Source organism: Artemia sp. Qi Xiang Cuo, chromosome 19, assembly GCF_049724085.1.
Source record: "Artemia sp. Qi Xiang Cuo chromosome 19, ASM4972408v1, whole genome shotgun sequence".
Taxonomy (NCBI): Eukaryota; Metazoa; Arthropoda; class Branchiopoda; order Anostraca; family Artemiidae; genus Artemia; species Artemia sp. Qi Xiang Cuo.
Window position 1 is genome coordinate 61411637 of NC_142812.1, and position 22283 is coordinate 61433919.

The 22283-nt window shown below is 34.9% G+C and overlaps 2 protein-coding genes across 3 annotated transcripts in view; one reads left to right on the forward strand and one right to left on the reverse strand.

Moving 5' to 3' along the window:
• LOC148941084 (uncharacterized) overlaps positions 1–22283 on the reverse strand; it is a 64717-nt gene that overhangs the window by 17027 nt on the left and 25407 nt on the right. Inside the window, exon 1 of one of the 2 annotated variants that reach the window (XM_089105209.1) lies at positions 21540–21645. The exons of the other annotated variant lie outside the window; for it this stretch is intronic. The gene's annotated coding sequence lies outside the window, so the exon portion shown is untranslated. Of the gene's footprint in view, positions 1–21539; positions 21646–22283 lie in introns of those variants that run through there. 2 annotated transcript variants of the gene reach the window in all.
• LOC148941085 (zinc finger MYM-type protein 1-like) lies at positions 340–7761 on the forward strand. The gene is made up of 2 exons (XM_089105161.1): positions 340–399; positions 6754–7761. The coding sequence occupies exons 1-2, from the start codon at positions 340–342 to the stop codon at positions 7759–7761; spliced, it is 1068 nt and encodes a 355-aa protein (XP_088961287.1).

The following is a 22283-nucleotide window of genomic DNA, read 5'->3' on the forward strand; positions in this document are numbered from 1 at the left end:
GAAGCAACTGTTACAAGCATTTATGGCATATGTTGCATTTTTTCTCTTTCTTCGTTTTGAAGTTACGTCATATGGTCAGTTATATTACATTACATGAATAAACTCTAATCTGGGAGTTATAATTCCAAAGCTACAATTCTCCTCTTAAGCAACTTTACCCAATGTTTGGCAAGTCACTAAGCTGTACAAACTTTTAACAAAGATTCTTAAATTATCCCAAGAAAGGTTTGCCAGTAGGTGAAAACCTACCAGTGCTATATTGTTATATATTTCTATGTTTTGTAAACCTATTTTAGAGTCTGTTGGCAAGACATTCTATAAACATTTAAATAACAAACAATGACAACAAAACGTTTGGTTGGTTATACATTGAATTTTGCTATAGTTGCTGAGGGTACAGTACTGGGATTTGGTTATATATTTCTATACATTCCTTAACTTTCAAGAATATCCTGTGTATCCTAATATTAATTCAATTTTTTTGATTTGTTTGTATGGATGTTTGTTAAAGTCTATATTAAATCTATGATAAAACTTTCTAGTGGTTTCCTACGTCAATGGTTTAAAGATTCAGTTTATTTGTAAAAGCGCTTATTTTTATTCCCATCAACAGCAATATGACAACTTATGGCCGCTAGTATACAAAAAATTATTTGAGAAGGTTAATGGGAGGGTACATCCATAAAAACAGACATTAAAAATACAGAAAACTAACGGAGGAAAACTATTTTAGAGATAATCATTTATTATTTTATTATCATTACTATTATTATCACTATACTATTATCACATTACTATTATACTGCTATTACTATGCATTGTCAGAAAAATAGTTCATTTTTAGTTATTAGTTCAGAAAAGACCAAAAACAAAATTGTTTCTAAACTGATTTTTGGGTACAACAACTTTGGAATAACAGTTGTTTCACATTACTATTATTATCATTATTTTAGTATCTTTTATTTTATTATCATTATACTATTATCACAAAACTATTATGCTGCTATTACTATGCATTGTAAGAAAAAAGTTTCCTTTTAGTTACTAGTTCAGAAAAGACCAAAAACGAAATTGTTTCTAAACTGATTTTTGGGTGCAACAACTTTGGACTAACAGTTGTTTCACATTACTATTATCATTATTTTATTCCCATTATTATCATTATGCTGTTACCATATTATTATTATACTGCTATTAGTATGCATTGAAAAAAAAGTTTCCTTTTAGTTACTAGTTCAGAAAAGACCAAAAACGAAATTGTTTCTAATCGGATTTTTGAGTGAACAACTTTGGACTAGCAGTTGTTTCACATTATTGTTATAATTATTCTACTATTTTATTCCCATTATTATTATTATCATTATGCTATTACCACATTATTATCATACTGCTATTAGTATTCATTGAAAAAAAAGTGTTCTTTTAGGTAATAGTACATGAAAGAATGAAAAAGAAACTGTTTCTGCTAGGATTGTTGAGTGCAACAACTTTGGACTAACAATGGTTTCACATTACTGTTATCATTATTTTACCATTTTATTACAATTCTTATTTTTATCATTATTATATTAAAGCATTATTATCATACTGCTATTGTTTTGCATTGAAACAAAAAGTTTCCTTTTAGATACTAGTTAAGAAAAGACTAAAAACTAAACTGTCTCTGATCTGATTGTTGAGTGCGACAACTTTGGGCTAACAGTTGTTTCAAATTACTGTTATCATTATTTGATTCACATTATTATTATTATCATTATGATATTACCACATTATTATTATACTGCTATTAGTATGCATTGAAAAAAATTCCTTTTAGTTACTAGTTCAGAAAAGACTAAAAACGAAATTGTTTCTAAACTGATTTTTGGGTGCAACAACTTTGGACTAACAGTTGTTTCACATTAATATTATCATTATTTCATCATTTTATTACCATTCATATTATTACAGTTATTATGTTACAACATTATTATCATACTGATATAGGTATTAATTGAAAAAAGTTTCATTTTATATAATAGTACAGGAAAGACTAAAAACGAAATTGTTTATGATAGGATATTTTGGTGCAACAACTTTGGACTAACAGCTGTTTCACATTACTATTATCATTAGGCTATTTTATTATTTTATTCCCATTATTATTATTATCATTTTGCTATTACCGGATTATTATCATACTTATATTTTAATTCATCTAAAAAAAAGTTTCCTTTTAGTTACTAGTAAAGGAAAGACTAAAAACGAAATTGTTTCTGATCGGATTTTGGGAGCAACAAATTTGTACTAGCAGTTGTTTCACATTACTGTTATCATTATTTGATTCCCATTATTATTATTATAGTTATGCTATTACCACATTATTATTATACTTCTATAAGTATGCATTGAAAAAAAAGTTTACTTTTATTTACTAGTTCAGAAAAGACCAAAAAGGAAATTGTTTCTAAACGGATTTTTGGGTGCAACAACTTTGGACTAACAGTTGTTTCACATTACTATTATCATTATTTTTTTATTTTATTCCCATTATTATTATTATCATTATGCTGTTACCACATTATTGTCATTATTATATGGTTATTCATTGAAAAAAAAGTTTCCTTTTAGATAATAGTAAAAGAAAGACTGAAAACGAAATAGTATCTGATAGGATTTTGGTAGCGACAAATTTGTAATAGCAGCTGTTTCACATTATTGTTATAAATATTTGATTAAAATAATTATTATTATCGTTATGCTGTTAACATATTATAGTTATACTGATATTAGTATGAATTGAAAAAAGTTTCCTTTTAGTTACTAGTTCAGGAAAGACCAAAAAAGAAACTGTTTCTAAACGGATTGTTGGGAGCAACAACTTTGGACTAACAATGGTTTCACATTACTGTTATCATTATTTTATTATTTTATTCCCATTATTATTTTTATCATTTTGATATTAACAAAATATTATCATACTGCTATTAGTATTAATTGAAAAAAAAAAGTTTCCTTTTAGTTACTAGTTCAGAAAAGACCAAAAACGAAATTGTTTCTAAACTGATTTTTGGGTGAACAACTTTGGACTAACAGTTGTTTCACATTACTGTTATCATTATTTTATTATTTTATTCCCATTATTATTATTATCGTTATGCTATTACCACATTATTATTATAATGCTATTAGTATGCATTGAAAAAAAAGTTTCCTTTTAGGTACTAGTTAAGAAAAGACCAAAAAAAAAATTGTTTCTAATCTGATTGTTGGGAGCAACAACTTTGGACTAACAGTTGTTTCACATTACTGTTATCATTATTTTACCATTTTATTACAATTCATATTATTATCATTTTTATATTAAAGAATTATTATCATAATGCTATAAGTATGAATTGAAAAAAAAGTGTCATATTATTTACTAGTAAAGGAAATACCAAAAACGAAATTTTTTCTAAAATGATTTTTGGGTGCAACAACTTTGGACTAACATTGGTTTCACATTACTTTTTTATAATGAAAGCTACTCAATATAAACAGTCAGTGATTAGTTGGCGAAAATTAAAATACCAATCAGAAATAAGCTTACATTCCTACACATTTAAGCAAACCAGTGTGATAGATATACTTAGCCAGTGTGAAACCACTTTAAGGTTAAAAATTAATTTGGCAGGATGATTGCAAATTATCCCTAGTTCTTGAACAAAGTCTAAAAGGGCAGACACATGTAACCTTCTTAAGGACAAGTTTTGGTAGCTAAGTTGGCAAATGATAGCAGTACAAAAACAGTGCCCATTGCGCAAGATTTTCAAAACTAAACATCATGGAAACTAATAATCAACATCAGTTTATCAAAAGGTGAATGATGGATCTCAACCTAGTTCTTTTGATTTTCTAACTGAAGAAAAGGTAACAAATGAGGATTGAAACATTGAAACAACTCAGGAAGAATTTTTTTGATGATCATGATGAAATCTGCTGCCATTTCTGTAAATCAGCACTGAAGACTATGAAATTTTTAAGATCAAGTTGCTGTCATTTCTTTCCAATTTGGTAAACTGCTACCAAAAAAATATATATGCCTGGCCCTTAATCCCAGAAAATTTTTTATTAAAATGTGACTTTCATAAACAACGACAGACGGTCCCTAGTCTTAAACATGGTGTACATGGTTTTAGATAGTTGGAACTGGACTAGCTTAGTGAGGATGGGCTGACTGCAATTTAGTAAAACTTGTTTTTAACAATTAAACTTGGATAAAAGTTACTCTTATATCCAAACCATTCTAAATAAAACTATTCTGCTTCAAAACACTAGCTATAGACTGAATGTATCCTTGACAGAGTGTATCTATAATAAGGACTATGAGCGCATTTTTAAACTGTTAGCATTTGTAACATCATGCATGATTGCTGTGCTTACGCATCTAGTGCTTGTATATGCTTGCAGTTATTTATTATGCTTGTGGTCTCACGCTTGCAGTTGCTTATTATCCTTTTGTTCTAGATGCCTGGGTTTAAATGAACTAATAATCTGGTAGAATGCTACATAGTGTCAGAAGATGGAAACAAAGCCACCAAGTATTGATTAGGATTCAGCTACCCTCAGCATGGGCGCCCATAAGGGGGGGCAGGGGTGCGGCCGCCCCCCTGGCTGAATTACGTTGCCTTACATTTTTGTTTTGAGATTTCTATTATATATAGCATTGGAAGTGCCAATTAGATCAGGTAAATAAGACATTTGCTTCCCAAGAGATCGTCAAAAGCTGAAAAAGTTTAAATATGTTTTGGGGATCTCAAATAAGAGCCCTGTAAGTTTGAGGCAAATTCGGACTTCTGCTAAAGTTTTAAAGGTCAAAAAATGCGGTACCTAGGTTACGTATTTAGTATATGCTATTATCTACCCCCAGCCCCAACCCTCCTAATGTGCAAATATATAGCCCAAATTTGTTTCTAAACTATTATATATTCATCCTATTTTGTTTTATTTCATTAGCATTAACCAAACTGGACTTTTTAGAAAGGCCGACATAATCGGAAAGCACCGATCTTTTTTCCACGAATTCTTACCGTTTAAATTTTGTTTCATTCGATGTGTAAAAATTAAGTTCTTTATTATCTGAGAGTTGTATTTGTCATGCCACCTTCTCCCCTCAAACGTATTCCCCTTCCCTCACAATTATGATTCTGGTTCGTCACCCGCGTAATATTTTCGGTATGCTTAACATTTTAAATTGCAGTTTAGGATCTTTTAAGTCTTGGGAATCTGTTAGATAGGCGAAGAAAATTTACGGAAAAGATATTTTGCTCAAATTAGGGACAGCCTAGTAAATTTGTTTAAATATTCAGGCATATCTTTACAACTTCTAATGTTTGAACAATTAGTAACCCTGTATGAAGGCTCTTGAGATAGAAACAATAGAATTTAAAAATGTTTTATAATTGAATTTCTTCTTAGGAACTCTCCCTAAATACAACCAGTATAGGTATTAGCTAGAAAACACGCGAGAGGTGAAGTTTGGTTAATGCTAATGAAGTAAATCAAAATATGATGAAAATACAATAGCTTAGAAACAAATTTGGGCTATATATTTGCACATAGGAGGGGTGGGGCTGGTGGTAAAGCATAGTATAAATCAAATACATAACCTAACCTAGGTACCTTTTTTTGCCCCACAACCCCAACAAACTAAAGTTTAAATATTGTTCACGGAGTGAGAAACCCCTTTTTGCCTAGAGCGCCCAAGGAATTCTCTTGATAAAGAAGCTGCTTAACTAGTTTGTTGTATCATGTTCATACAATTTCTCGTGTGTTTTCTGGCTAATGGGTAAGTACCATACAATCTTCGAACCGTAAATATCAAAAAAGTTTTTTATCATCTGAAAATAGGCCTAAGGAGCAACATTAAAACGAACAAGAATTATTACATATATGAGGACAAGGGGGGTTGTCGTTGTCTCATCTTTAAAACCACGTTATTTACGCTACAGTTTGAATTTTGTCCCTATTCTGTTAGAACGATTCCTGAAACACAACTGTTATTCTATTAGAACAGTAAGAAGCTTTTTTAAAAGTACTAAGAAATCTTAGCGTGAATAGTCAGGTGTTTAAAGGTTTCATTCGTTTTGAGTTTTAATGCTGCTCCTTAATTTCAGGTGAAAAAACTATTTTTTTTTTACTTAATTCCTGGTATTTTAATGTACGCTTGCCGAAGAATATTCATTGATTCGCAGAAATCGTTGCAGATGTTATTGAAAGCCCTGATGGCTTTGATTAATAGCACCTACATTACTTATTTGCTAGTTTGTTGTTTTCTATAAAATTCGTTCCATTTAAATCAAAATCATTCCTTGCTCAAACAAAACCCTAACTCCAAATTACTAATGAGGCAGTTCTAGTAGATATTTTTCTTTTTTTCTTATAAAAATGGATATCTGGAAGTTTTTTGAATAAAAAAATATATAAAATTCTAAGTTTTAGGAAACCTTGCCACCAGAAAATGAAAAAGATCTGCAGTTGCTTGATTTCGATGTCTCGTCATCAACAGCCAAAGAAACTGTAATGGAACTTCAAGAAGATTTGTTGAGTTTCAGTAATCCTTACAGTCCAAAAACACGAATGTTATTGACAGTGCGGTTGAAATTGTTGATTTAGTGAGCTTTTTGGAAAAGCCATGTATTTCTGATTGTAAAAAAATACGAATTGTTGACAAAGCCGAGTGTAAACTGTTAATATCATTATTTCAAGAAAGATGTTTCTATTATTGGTTAGGATGCCTATAAATTTAAGGAAAGCTGGTTGTATGCTTATCCATGGTTAGTGTATTCAACTTCATTAAAAGGCGGGCTTTGTAAATATTGTGTGTTATTCAAGCCAGCCTCGAAGAGAGGCATTTTTGGTTCTTTCGTGATCAAAGCTCACAAGGACTTCAAAAATTTTCATGAAGACGCACGGAATCATGCCAAATCCAAGTGGCACCACGAAGCTGTAATTGATGCTAATAACTTCTGTGATTCAATGACGATGAAGAAAAAAGACATCAAAGAACAACTGGATTCTGCTATATCTGATCTTATACAGATAAACCGAAGCAAACTTACATCAATTTTAAAAGTAATTATATTTTGTGGTACTCATGACATTTCTCTTAGTGGAAATCATTCAAATGGTGGAAACTTTAAACAACTACTTCGTTTTCGCTTTGAAGCAGGAGATCAAGTCCTTAAAGACCACATAACGACACATTCAGGAAAAGCTAAATATACATCTCAGAGAGTCCAAAATGAGCTGATAAATATTTGTGGGACTATACTACAAGATACAATAGTCAAAGAAGTAAATGATAGCCAAGCATTCTCTTTGCTAGTATATGAGACTGCTGATATTAGTGGGAATGAGCAGATGTCAGTAGGGGTACGTTACATAAAAACGGATTCAAACGTTGGATGGGTGATCAAAGAAGAATTTATGGGGTTTACCGAACTTGAAAAATTAGATGCAGGAAGTATTGCTGATGCAATATTGCATTTCACAGACAAGACAGGACTAGACATGACAAAGCTAATTGGTGTAGGATTTGATGGATGTTCAACTATGGCTAGAAAAGATACTGGAGTTCAACGAAGAATCAGGGAAAAATATTCAAAAGCTGTGTATTTTCACTGTGCCTCTCATAGATTAAATTTAGTTGTCAATGACCTCAATATTGTACCAGAAACTAGAAACACAATAGGCACAATAAAAAAAAGTGATCCGATTCTTCAGGGAGAGCACTCTTAGAAGGAAAAAAATCCCAAAAATTCCTATTCTGTGTGGAACAAGGTGGCCTGAGAAGTACAGATGCATACGCAACTTTTCAAACAATTTTATTGCCATCAAGGAAGCTTTGGGTCAACTTTCCACTAACAATGAGGCGAACCAAGAAACGCGTTCACAAGCTTTTCAGTTGGATATTGCAACATCATCAGTAGTTTCTATCGTATGTCTAAAAATCATTTCCAGATACTCTTCATACCTTGAGCCAGTTGTAAACAAAATGCAGTCCGTCGATTTTGACCTACATGTTGTATATATGCACGTAAAAGAGAAATTGCTATAGGTTTTTCAAAAGCACAGAGTAGAAGCAGTCACGGAATTTTAAGGAATTTTCACGGAATTACAAGATACCTGTGATTTACTGGAAATTAAAATCAAAACACCTAGGACAATCGCAAGACAAACTCATTGCTCAAACATTTCTATGACTAATCCAATAGATTACTATAGGTTAGCTGTTTTTATTCCTTATTTGGACTCGTTAATTGTGTCACTTGAATCGAGATTCAATGACCACAACAAAACCCCGTCCAAAGGAATTCTTATTCATCCCAACATTTTAAAAAACACGGAGAAGGATACATTTGTTAATGCTATGAAAGATCTATTTAAGTTCTATGATTATAAAAATTTAGAAATGGAAGCAAGAACGTGGTACGATGTGTGAAATAACAAAGACTGTGGTGAGGAAGTAAAGCTCGTAGATCTCTTCTCTGAAACTTCATTTTCCCCTTCAATTATGAGAGCCCTTGTTAACTATCTAACCATCCCACCAACAACATGTACTGTGAAGAGATCCTTTAGAATCCTGGGGCGAGTTAAAACATGGCTTAGGAGTACTATGAGTGAAGAACGCCTATCAAGTTTGAGCTTAATAAGCATTCACAGATGTAGAGTACAAGAGCTCAATTTGGAAGAGGTGGCTATAGACAAATTTTCCAAACAGAAGCGAAATCTACAATTTGCTTTTTCTGAAAATTTATAATTTTGTGATTTTAAGATCCTGTGTAAGTTTCTTTTCATGAGTTAATTCAATTTTTTTGAGATTTGGATAAATCAAAATCTTAAATCCGTTTTATTTTTTGAATTTTTAATGATTAAAAATTTGTGATTATGTTCCAAACTCCAGTTTCACTCATTTCACTTTCATGTGGTTCATTTCATTTCACTCATATGGTTCACAACAGAGAATTTCGCTAAGAGGGCAAATGTGATCTTTAGCAGAAACCACCAATGTTGGCAAAATTTACTTCCACCATTGTGTTTTTTGTTTCTGTTTTTATATGTTTTGAAAGCAAGGCCAATATTAAAATTACATTTTACATTTTAAAAGGGAAAACTGTGTGCTTGTACAACAAATTGCTCTCTAATGAAATTGGAAGAATATATCTATATTCAAGGATATAAAGTATTTTTTAGTATTTTGCCCCCCCTAAAATTCAGCCTATGGGCGCCCATGACCCTCAGTAATAAATGGAAACGCTTTGAGCAACATGTAAAACGCATGTTTATAGGGCCTACTGTCTGGAAAAACACAGGAAAGCAAGTGTGCCTACCTTCTCATTGGGCAGGAGAAAAAGGGCGCCGGATATTCAACACTTTTTCATTCACTGCTGAAGAAACAAACAACTTAAGATACTTACCTACAGAAACTCCGTGAATATGCTGCACCCATCACCAACAGTGTGTTTGCCTGATACACAATTCAAAGACGTGACCAACATGAAGGAGAAAGCATTGAGAAATACATCAGAGATCTGAAAATCTTGGTAAAAGGTTGCAACTATTCTAGTGCTGATGAAATGGTTTGAGACAAGATAGTCAGCGGCATCAGAGACCCAGAAATGAGAGAAAGACTTCTTCTGGAAGGTGACACCCTAACTTTGGTAATAGCTGTTAATAAATGTTGTTCCTACCAAACAACCCAGGCACAGATAAGAACATTTGAAAAACAAGGACCACATCAAATAAAGAAAGAGATTGATGCTATCCAGAAGTACATACATCCAGTTAGGAAATACGAAGATGCACCAGCATAATCTAGAAAAACTAAAGAGTGTTATTTCTGTGGAGGTACATTCTCACCTAGCCGCATTTGTCCTGCAAAGGGCAAAACCTGCACAAAGTGCAAAAAGCTAAATCACTTTACACATGTGTGCAAAAGTAACAAATCATTTAAAACTGTGACTGAATACAAGGAGAGCCCAACTGACAACAGTGATGAAGATGACAATGTCTTCCTATATACCATAGAAAACAAAACTAAAAAAGACAGGGATGAGGCCCTACCTGTGAAATTCAAAGTTGACACAGGAGCACAAGCAAACATTTTACCTGCCAAATATTTTGATGCCTTAACACATGCGCCATCACTGAAACAAAGTACTCAGAAACTCACCGGCTACTGTGGATCCAAGATTCATGTCAGAGGTTTATGCCAGCTGAACTGCAAGCACAAATCAAGCAAAGCTGAAACCTTACCATTTTTATTGTTGAAACTGACTCAGTGCCAATTCTTGGATTCAGGTCAGGCATTGATCTGAACATAGTGAAACTTTTCCTGAATATCAGTAATGTTGAGGAAAACACTTGCAACAACATGCATGTATTTGACAGGACAAAAGTGGATAACATAGTCACCAACTACACAGACGTTTTCCAAAGAATAGGAAAACTACATGGAGTGTCATTTGCACCTGAAAGACAACGCAGTCCCTACAGCACACCCAGCAAGAATAATCCCATCATCACCTCGAGGAAAACTAGAAGCAGAACTTAATTGCATGGAAGAACAAGGTATAATTGAAAAATCTCCGAACCAACTGACTGGGTTAATTCAATGGTCGCTGTAGGAAAAAAGAATGGCAGTCTACAAATATGTATCGACCTTATTGACTTAAATAAGTCAATCCAAAGACCATTCTAACCTATTCCATCCCTGGAGGATGTCAAATCAAAACTCCACAGAGTAAAGTATTTGAGCAAGTTGGATTCAAGATAGAGATTAGTTACTAGTCTTAGATGATGAATCTGCAGATCTAACCACATTTAACGCCATCTTTAGCAGATGCATTGCAGATGCATGGCAGGGCAGATCCGTTTTTTTCCAAACAAATGCCATTTGGCATCTTATCTGCCCAGGATGAGTTCAAAAGAAGAATTGAAGAGGCTTTTGAGGGACTAGACCGTTTTGCTGTCATCATTGATAATCTTCTAGTTTTTGGGGCAACCATTGAGGAGCATAATAGGTGATTGGCAGCTATACTAGAGAGAGCAAGAGAAAAGGGCATCAGATTCAAGAAAGAGAAATGTCACTTTAGTGAGACAAGTGTGCCCTACTTCAGACATGTTATTAGTGAACAAGGAATGCAGCCAGATCTTGACAAATTCAAAGCCATCAACAACGTGTGCACGATAAAAAAACAAGAAGAACTTGCAACCATGTTGGGAATGTTAAACTACTTTGCAAAATACATTCTAAACCTATCAACACAGAACAAAATCCTAAACGACCTCAGCAAATCTACAAAATTCACTTGGGCCAAGGAACACAACAAAGCCTTGAAAAATATCAAAGATTCAATTGTCTCAAGCTTAGCATACTTTGACCACTCATGCAAGTCAATCGGTCTCACTGTGGATGCTTTGCCACATGGCCTAGGAGCATATATCTCACCATATGGTAATGTCATTGCATATGTATCATGTTATCTCAGCAAAGCTGAACAGAAATACTCACAACTGGAAAAGGAGCTATATGCAATAAAATTTGGTTGCAAGCACTTCCACCACTTCATATATGGCAGACATTTACAAGTAACAACGCACCACCATCCACCTGAGACTATCCTTTGATGTACACTTCGAAAAGCCCCTGCCAGAGCCAAGCAAATGATGCTACAGATTCAACCCTATGATCTAGAGTTTGTCTACACCCCAGAGACAGAAATCACAGTTACAGACACGCTATCAAGGCCGCACCTCCCTAATGTTGACAAGAAGCTCCATAGAGAAATCAAAGTGTATGTCGACCAGATTGCACGTGTTCTTCCTGTTAGTGATGGAAGACTTGAGGAAATACAACTTTGCACCAAGGTAGATGAACACCTGATCGGTCTCAAGGAAGCCATCCAAGGCGGGTGGCCCAGTGCTCAAAAACAATGTGCTACAAATCTTCTTCCAAACTGGAGCCTACAGCACGAATTATCACACATGAATGGCATCATATTCAAGGGCTACAGAATTGTTATTCCCCTAGGATGCAACCCAACATCCCCAAACAGCTCCACATCTCACACCTTGGCATGGAAAAGACAAAACAAAGCGCCAGGATGCTTGTTTACTGGCCAAAAATGAACAGTGACATTGAAGCCCAAATCACAAACTGTCTCTTATAAACTCAGAGATTCCATTAGCACCATGGCAGCATGCAGCCGCAGACATTTTTGGTGCGCAAAAAAAGTGACATTAGTTACTTAAGGACACAAAAAGTCACAACTTAGAAGCCGTCAGATCATAGACAGATAGATTACAAGGATCCCAATTACTGCTGTAGGATCATCAGTAGCCTGTGAGAGCCCGAAAAGCTGAAATCCTTATCGTTTTCCTGAACTGACTTTATTTACTTATACAAAACGATAACTTCGATAAATGTGACGACTTTGATTATGGTAATAGGAACGAAAACTGAACTTCGGTAAAGAAAAAACTTCAGTTATTGTAAAACAAGCATCCGCCCCGACATAAGCAATCACAGGATATTATGTCATCACTTCTTTGACTTTTGCGAAAGGCGATCAATTAGTTCGGATTTCCTCTTCAGAACAAGTAACTCAACCGATTCAGCATCACCTGCCCTTTCCCTTTTTTTAGAGCGAGCTTTTAATGCTGCTTCCAGCATACTTTGAGCAAGACCAATGTTCAGGAAGTCCTTCTCTTCCACAGCTTTCTTCAACAAGTTCCCCTGCCTCTCTCAGAAGGGTATCACCTATTTCCTTCTTCTGCTTAACCATCTTTTTTTTTACAATGTCTGACTCTAGGTCCGCTATTTTTTGCTTCTTCTATGCCATCTCCTGGATTTCTTGTTCATCACCTTTCTTCTTAGCTTCAAGCTTCTCTCTTTGTGATTTTTCCTGTCTTTGCTCAAAAAGGTATAATTCATAGCTGGATCTAGCTAATCTAGCCAGACAAAGCAGCTTCTTTGTGATTAGCACGCGCTCTGTTCTGTTCTCATAGTTGTGGAGCATATCCGCAACAAAAACCTTAGCATTCAGTCTCCGCTCTTCTGTACACACTTCAAAGCTGGTCATCAGCAGAGCTGAACAAGAAAATCATCTCTCTATATCTGCACTTCCATGACAGAGCAACAGAGCTGCCTGGACGATCTGACCTAAGGCCTGATATTTAGTTTCACCAGAGGGTGTCTTCAGTTCCAGAATCTTTTGCCAATAGCTGTCGATTCGAGTACTCTCCGTGGGTGGCGGCAAAGGATCTGACTGTATTAAGAATCATTCTCCCTGGACTTGCTCGATGTCCGTCTCAAATGGAAGTTCTCTCGCGATGTGGACGCTATCACTGCAACTCGTACTTTGGTAATCTGGACAGGGAGGCCTTAGGCAGGCGAGGCTTCGGCAAAACTCGTTGTTCCCATGGCATTTTGTCAGCAGTTACTATACAGCAGCTTTCATATGCTTCCTGATTCTAAGAAAAAAAATCTCCTGTGTTTCAGAATAACTTTCGAAGAATCCAGGGCAGCCAGGACCCTTTCATTACACAAGGGTTGCTGTAGGTAAACATATGCAGTACTATCTAAGCCTTCAAAACCCCCGATGATCCGGAGATTGACATCATCAGCCAGCACAATCTGCCCCAAAAGAACTGTGCATAAACATCTCAGCTCAAAGTGTACCACATGAATTTACGGCTCTTGCTGTTGAAATACACCAGTAAAAGCAGTGAAAGTTGCTGCAGATCTTACAAGAACTTAATTTCAACTTTCATTGTTTGCTTTTTTAGCCAACTTATAATTTTCAAATAGTTTGCATTTGACATCAGGTACTTCAGACTATTTTTCTTTGGCACGAATTCCAGGAAATATTCTATCAATGCAGGCCTGTGTTCGATCAAGCGGCATGCTACTTCCCCTATGGTGAGCCATCTCGTGGGGACGTGCTTCACAAACTTATGCTGAGGTACTTTAACTTTCCGTTAGCATTGGATGAAATTGTCAGAACGAGCTGGTCATCTGCTGAAAAAGTGGTAGACAGTAATGATCATATCAGAGCACTCCTCCCCGAGTTCTTGTATTCCTTTCAGGAATGCATTATGCACTGCATGAATGTTTCAGGTTCCAATATTCAATAGGCATTTGAATACCTTTTTCTCTTTTCTGAGTCTACAATTAACAACACTTTCTTACTGACTGCTGGGCAATCACTTGCAAGCATTAGCAATCTCTCAAGTCTCTCAAGAAAGTTTTCATCTTAAATACTCTGCAAGATTTTCTTACTCAGATCTTCACTGCTTGCCTGTCCCACATAATATGTCCAAAGATGCTGAGTAACCACCTATTTCGTCTCTTTTGACCAGCATCAAACTCTTATTTGGAGCTCCTTTACCTCACCATCGTTCGTTGCTTCATCATATTCCAGCACAAATTCAGATTTCTGGATGTCTTCAACTAGAATTTCTCAAAACTAAGCATAAATAGCCTCCATCAACAAGTTTGTCATTTTTTAGCATTTAACAAGAAGCCTTCTGGTACAGCATCAAGGAATATTGTTCAGAACACAAAGGCAATATGATCAAATGAAGCTGCAGCTAAAGAACAAGCAATGGTCTTTAAAACCCAAACTATCTCTGCCCTTGATGCTGCATCTCGCTTGCAGAGCATTTCCAGATCCTTTTGTGGTACCCTATCGCCACTCGTTGAGTTTGGGTGGTTTCCAGCTGGAGCTAATGCAGAAAGTCTCAAGTCACGTCCTCAAATCTATGGGCATACATGCCTTTTGCAGGAAATGGTCTAAAATCAAAGAAACTGGCTACTGAAAACACAAAGAAGGAATCTCGGCCTAACTGTCCATTCGCTAAGCAACCACGCAAGAATGGATGCTATGTGAACCAACAGCCTAAAAATAACCATAGGCAGTTATGGTACAGTAGAATTAATTCAATCAATCATTTTATCTGCAAGAGCCTAAATCTTAACACACAAACACTAACCACGTTTATCACAGCCATAGACATTGTGCGTCTTGAAATACAGTCCAAACTATCAAAAAAGGCTTACCTTTTTTTTAGTCAAGAGTCAACTATTACATACTGTTTTACCAAAACAATTAGGTCCAAAACATCAAAAAAAGTGACTTTAGTGACAAAATGACAGAAATAGTGACAAAAGTGACAGATCCCCAAAAAAAGTGACAAAAAATTACTACAGCCAATCCCTAATCCAAGGAAGTCATCAGCAAACTCAAAACACATTTTGCCCAACATGGCATTCCTCATACAATCATGTCAGACAATGGAACACAACACACATACATCCTCAGAGTTTAAACAATTTGTAGTAGACTGGGGAATAAAACACAAGACATCCAGCCCTATCTACGCTCACTCCAACAGGTTGGTAGAAAAGGATGTTCCAACATAAAAGAACATCTTCACCAAGGCAACTGAAACTGGAGATGACCCATACCTGGGTCTCCTGGAATTCACCCATAGACAGCTATGCTGCTCCTGTGCAGCTACTGATGACCTGTCATTTATGCTACACCTTACCTTGCACAGAAAAACAATTGCAGAAACAGGTTGTTCCAACCAACAAATACCTGTTGAAGATAAAAGAGGCACAATCTAGACAAAAATTGCAGTATGACCAACATGCCAGGTCTCAGCCCAGACTCCACTCAGGTGACACTGCGACTTACCAGAAACAAACAGATAGTCAGTGGAGCACTGCCACCATCATAACGCCAGCAACTCGCCCCAGATTGTTCCATATCACAACCGAAACCAGAATCATCCTAGAGGAATTGGAAGCACATATCAAATCCCTTGCCATCACCTCCCGTACAAAGCAGGCAGTACAGTGGGCAGGACACTGCCACTTCACCAGAAAGCAATCCAATATCTGACTTAACTTGTAAAGATGAGACACTGTCTACTGCATCATCCAACATCAACTCACCCAACACAGTAACCCTGCCCTAAACTGCCAATGGTCCAAACCCAATCAAAGATAGTGTACCAGCAGAGACACCAGTGACCCAAACCAGATACGGAAGGCAAATTAAGCCGCAAACCAAACTGAACTTGTGACCTTACCCAACTCTCAAAAGAAGAGAAGTGGTATGTATAGAGTGCATATATTGCCTGGTGAGGAATGAGCCAAGTGACTTCTCCCAGAAATGTTTGCTAGCAGTACCACATGCATAGCCCTTAGTGTTCTTGTCTATGTTGTAGAGGTCCAGAAGAAGCAAGCCGAGCGCCTTCTCTTGTGGATGTTAGTAACAGTACAAGCTGTTCCTCCTCCACTGACTGTAAGCAACCTTAATCTTCTATTATAGAAGAAGGAAGATGTAACATCATTGCTGTGATTGCTGTGATTATGCTGCTAGTGCTTGTATATACTTGCAGTGGCTTATTATGCTTTTGTTCTAGATGCCTGGGTTTATATAAACTAATAATCTGGTAGAATGCTACAATATTGTAGCATTAAAAATTAAATTATAAATTCACTAAAAAACACCATAACCTCTGTTTTCGAAATTGTTCCTTCTCAAAAAATAATAATAATAGTGAATCAATATTAATGAAATAGCGTATACTCTACGCAAAGTTAAACCATACATTTACCTGAATGTTCTCATATATAAGAATTATTTTGTCTTAGTGCAGATTCTAATAATTCTAGTTGTAATAACGAAAATTATCTTATTAAAAGACGTATAATGAAAATAGGTTAACAGCGTATTTATATGTTGCTTGCTTACTTATTTATGTTTGCTTATTCGAAAAATATAATGTAAAATTAAGTCGCACAGTAATTATTAACTAAGCCTTTAAGGCATATCATAACCAAAGTAAAGATAAGACTTCCGTAACCATTCTAATCCCAAGATATAATACATAAACAGAAATTCTGTTTTACGTTCACAATTTAGTTTTGTTCGAGCAATGCCATAAGGCAATTTAAAAATTAAATTGATATAATTTAATATAATAAAATAACCTAAGTTAAAAGTCAAAATGACTAAACTACTTTGAAAATAAATAATAATAATAATAAAATAGTAAATAAACGAATTTTGCAAAAATAGGTAAAATTAATAAAAAATTAATTCTAGAAACAAACAATAAGATGAGGCTTAAGAATATCATCATAATCCTCGTTGTTCACGCAGCAGCCCAAGATATTGTAAAACATGGATTAATATTTAAGCATGAAAATTCACGGCTAGCCAGCCATAATGCATGGAATTTTTTATGAAATTGGACCCCAAACCCTTTGAAACCTTGTTTTAACAAGTAACAAGACTAGAGAAAAATACGAATGAACTCAAGGAATCGATATTTCAATTCCTAAGGTCGGATAAAGAATTACAGGCCAGTAAAATAATGCATAGTAAAGATAATAAAGAGTTTCCAATTCCAGTTATCCCCAAACTAAAATCAAAATTTATAATAGATGACTTTGATAGAAAATGGCGGAAATTGACATGGCACTTGGAACGAGCACCAAGGAAGATAGAAGGAAAAGATCAGCAAATAATATTGAATACTTGTCGAGAGACTTTATTACAATAAAATCCATTGAAACCCCTAAATTACTGACTACAAGGAAAGGAAAACCTTATGATGGAAATTACGCAATGATAAACGAACTACCAAGCCTATGGACTTTTCTCAAAGAATTATGGCAAAGTCATGCTGAGAAAAACGTCACGAAACGTACATCGTCCAAACTAAGAGAGGAAAATGACAACAGACAAGATACTAACCTAAGGGAATTAGACAAATCAAGAAACAAGTTCTCAAGTACCCAACAAGATCATGAATATGCATATACTACAGAAAGAAAAGAAAAAAAAATATCACAACAACCAAACCTACGTAGGAGACCCCAACCAAAGAGATACAATCTTCAATATTGGAAACCACGGCAAACCCAGTGCCAGAATTGATCGCACTTAGCAAAGAATCACCTGGAAATTTAACTATATTAACTCATCTAAAACCCACGACATTTACAAAATGGACTTGGTCAACAGAGCCCACGTTTACGCACACCCATCCTATTGGCAAATTCCTTATAAACGCAAGGGCAAGAATCCCGGTAAGACATACCGAAATACAAACGGTAAAAGTACAAGGGCTTAAGCCAGAAGAAAAGAAAAATAATTATAAAAAAGAGGAAGAAGATAATTACGTACATAAGAAATGTTGGACAATAGACGGTAAACGTACTTGTGCTAGACTAGCCATGACTGACGAGCCGATAAAAGAAGGTATCGAACCATTACCTAATCTAAATGAGAAAAATGCCCAAAAAGTGTCAACTCATCAAGCCTTCTTAATATTATACAGACAAAGACTACAAGCCTTATTTGAACTATTTAATACGGAAATACAAAAAATAAAACAAAGTACCACGAGGATTTTTGAAGTATTCTTTTGAAGAAATAAATACCGTAGGTCTACAAGCCTAATTCCCATCATCGGAGAACTCGCTTCCCGCTTTTTTGGTTTGACAACGGAGGAAGACTTAAACATCCTGAGGGAAAATGTAAAAAAAGTTGAATAATGCCATGAACGTAACATTACACGTCCAGAAGATACAAGCCAGTATAGCAAATTACTAGAGAGATAAAGTTGAAATGACATCTAAGAAAATCTCAAAAACTGTAAACGTAATGAATTATTTAAAAAACGAAGTGGATCACGTGGTGACAGCCGTGAGCCTTACCATGGTATCACTCGATTTAATAACAATGTCATTACTAAACCTAGCAACGGACGTTAGTAAGTTCGAATTCGCATAATTTGCCCTCACGGGAGGAATCTTGTTATACGACCTGGTAGACCCTTCTAACCTGAAAAGTATTTTAGATGAAATAAAAACACACCTAACGTTTGGTTTACATTTACCCATAGAGCCAGAAGTATCAAATTTATTTCTTTACTATACGAAATTAAAAGTCCACATCACGGAAATAAATGAGCAATTATTCGCAGTAGTAACGATTCCTTTGATAAACCAACAATCCATATACGACTTGTACAAATTTCGACCTTCCCTGCTGATATAAAGAAGACAAATTCCTTTATGATTGTGACACCTAAAGCACAGTATTTACTTGTTGACCAAGATAGAAGAAAATATGCCCTAGCTAATCCACGAGACTTAAAAGAGTGCGTATGATTCAAAAACCTAGTAAGCCAGCTTACATTACCTATTTATAATGTCAAACCTGGATCTTGTATTTTTGCCATATTCTTAAAAGATACAAAACAGGATGAAATACCTAATTCGTGCGAAGTTTCGATAGGAAGTACTGAGCTAGAAATATTCATGCACCTAAGAAATGATCTTTGGCTATTTTGTGTTCCAAGAGAAACTATTGGAACTTTGTCTTGTTATAATAATACTGAAAGAATCGATCCAAGTTCAGGACCGAATTATTATTACAAGATGTGGGTACAATTACCATCAAAAAAGGATGTCGACTTAGAACTAAAGAGTCAAAAGTTCAAACGCCGTTAATAACCACGAGCACAAATATAATAAGTCCTAAAATAACCAATTTGAAGGCAATTTACCTGTCGTACACTATTCCCAATATAGAAAGCGAGGAAATGAAAACCTCAATATGGTCCAAAATAGAAAAAATTAAGGAGCATTATCGCTTACAAAAATAAGAGAAGCATTAGACTCCCAGATTCCCCTATTTACTAAGGAAGACCAGAGATTAACGTACGTGAATAATAAAGATGGATTATTCTCAACCAATTTTTGGTGGAATATACTACTGACCGTACCTTTCGTATTTATAATGTTCTTGATCATGAGAACCTTAATAACTTTTAACAATGAAAGAATTCTGAGACTAAGGAGGAAAAACACAAGGGAAGATCAGGGCAAAACGGCTGAAATACCGAAGTCAAGCCCGGAACCACACGAAAATGTCTAAGCCAAGAAAAAGGGGAAACATTAGAAAACGAGTGGGTATAGAGGTCTCCACTCGTCCTTGCTGTCTAGTTCCCTCATTGTAAGTGTCGCTTACGTAAAACCATGCGGTTACGACGCGGCAATATGCGTTTCTTAAACAGCACGGACGTGCGTGAACAATGAAGGCATAAAATATTTTGTAAACGGAGGCTTCAAACATGATAATGTTGCGTAACTAATGTTTAAATTGTTATTTGAATTCTAATGAAGAATTAAGTTAGTGTTGAAAGAAATTGAAATAAAGTATTTGCGATAGCATATACTAAGGAACATAATAAGAGGAACAACTTAAAGTTACAGGAATTAATCTCTTATATTGTCGCTATTCTATAACAACTTAGAAGAAAATCCTATGTTTTAGGTTTACCAATGGAAATCATATATATTTTAAAACAACATGATAATAATGTCGTTTTTTTAAAATCCATATATGTGTAATAATATTAGTGTATTTGTTTAATATTTTATTGTAGCGCAAAATTCACCATAAATATACCCAATCGTATTACCTATTATGTATTATGACAACTCGTTTTAAAGAACGTGTATTTCTGCCTCGTTATTTTTATTACAGGAATCCGAATGAACTATGGGAAATCATTCATCACAATACACAGTCTAGTGCAGGTAAAAGCTAGTAGCATCTATTTTTCGTCATTTTTGGTCAACCAGCGACAAGTACTCACCATAAATTAAAAGTATAGAAGCTAGAACGAAAATTACTCTTACCTTTTTGATCGTTGTTCCTCGATCACAAACCATATTATGTATCAGGTAAAACTCTAATAAAAATCAGTATCCAGTGCATTATCGAACTATATAAACACATCAATCCTGAGAACCCCATTGACCAGTACAAGATATAAGTACATAAATATCACCCTTGATAATCCTTATGGACCCATGCACCATATAACTGTATAGTTATGATATTTGATGAACCCAAATTATTTATGTGTCGCATATTCACGCGTTGAATCCCTTTCGACTATTTCTCGGAATCCATCCTATCACCTCTATCAAATGCGAAAAGTTCCTATCTCGGTTAACCCTTAAATGTTACGAGATAATTTCTGAAAAATGAACCTGGAAACCAACCACTGAATTACAGAAACCAAAAGTAACCCCAGTGACTAACCCCTCAGTGACAATAAACTCCTCCCACAAGTTAAAGACAATACATTGAAGGAGTCACTAAAGTTTGATGTCAACCCATTCTAAATCCGAATATTAACTGCCCTGTGATTAGCCAAAGAATCATCATGAAAGCTAATAAATACAACCCATGCACAAAAAATTTTAAAAGAGAACTATAATATGTTTTTGCATGGTTGAACAATTTTCCACCAGAAATACATGCTCTGTTTGCTTCAATATAGTCCAGGAATGAAATGCTAAGAAGAGAGTCGATCCATCTATTACCGGCGCGATTCCAGTACTCAATTCCTAAACGAAAATAAACTTCCCAAAGATAGTAGGTGAGAAAGAACTCTATTATCAAAATTCTTCACACCTATACCTGGAAGTATCATTTCCCGTTTGACAATTAGAGAAAACGTTTCGTCCAATATGAACATAACCATGCTCGAATTATTCTGTGAAGAAACTATATTGTAAGTGTTTTAAAAAGTTTTGCACAAGACGAAAATAGTGAAGGACCATAATTTACAACAGAAGGAGTGAGTACACTAAGAGACACGTAAGGTGGTGAAGTAGGTGTGGTTTGCATATGCCACATTTTAATAGTTTGGATAAATTAACAATTTCAATATCTTATCCTCGCTATTACATAACGAACATACCTAATGGAAAAGTTTTAAAATTTACCAGTGAAAGTGGTGACATAGTATTTATATTTTAAATCATTCATATATATATATACATTGCTAATTGCTTAGATAGAGTTATGTGTAGTATTGCAGTATTACTCCATTAATTTACCGTAGATAGAAAGTATAATAATCCCATAAATAGCATTAGATAAAGACTTGCACATTTCAATTAATATGATTATTATTACATTAAAAATATCCTAAAATACTAGTAATATAGCCCCAACCACATAAAACATTTCCCATGATAATGTTTAAAAGGTTGAAGGTGTAGAAGCTATGAGTGTTAGATGTAGAAAAAAAATCTTTAGTGTAGTAGCTAGGCTGTAACCATAGATAATCTTAGTCCGGTGGAGGAACATTAGAAAAGGATATATAATAAAATAAGAAAAGTAATACAGAATCTTTTTTAAGCACTCCCGATT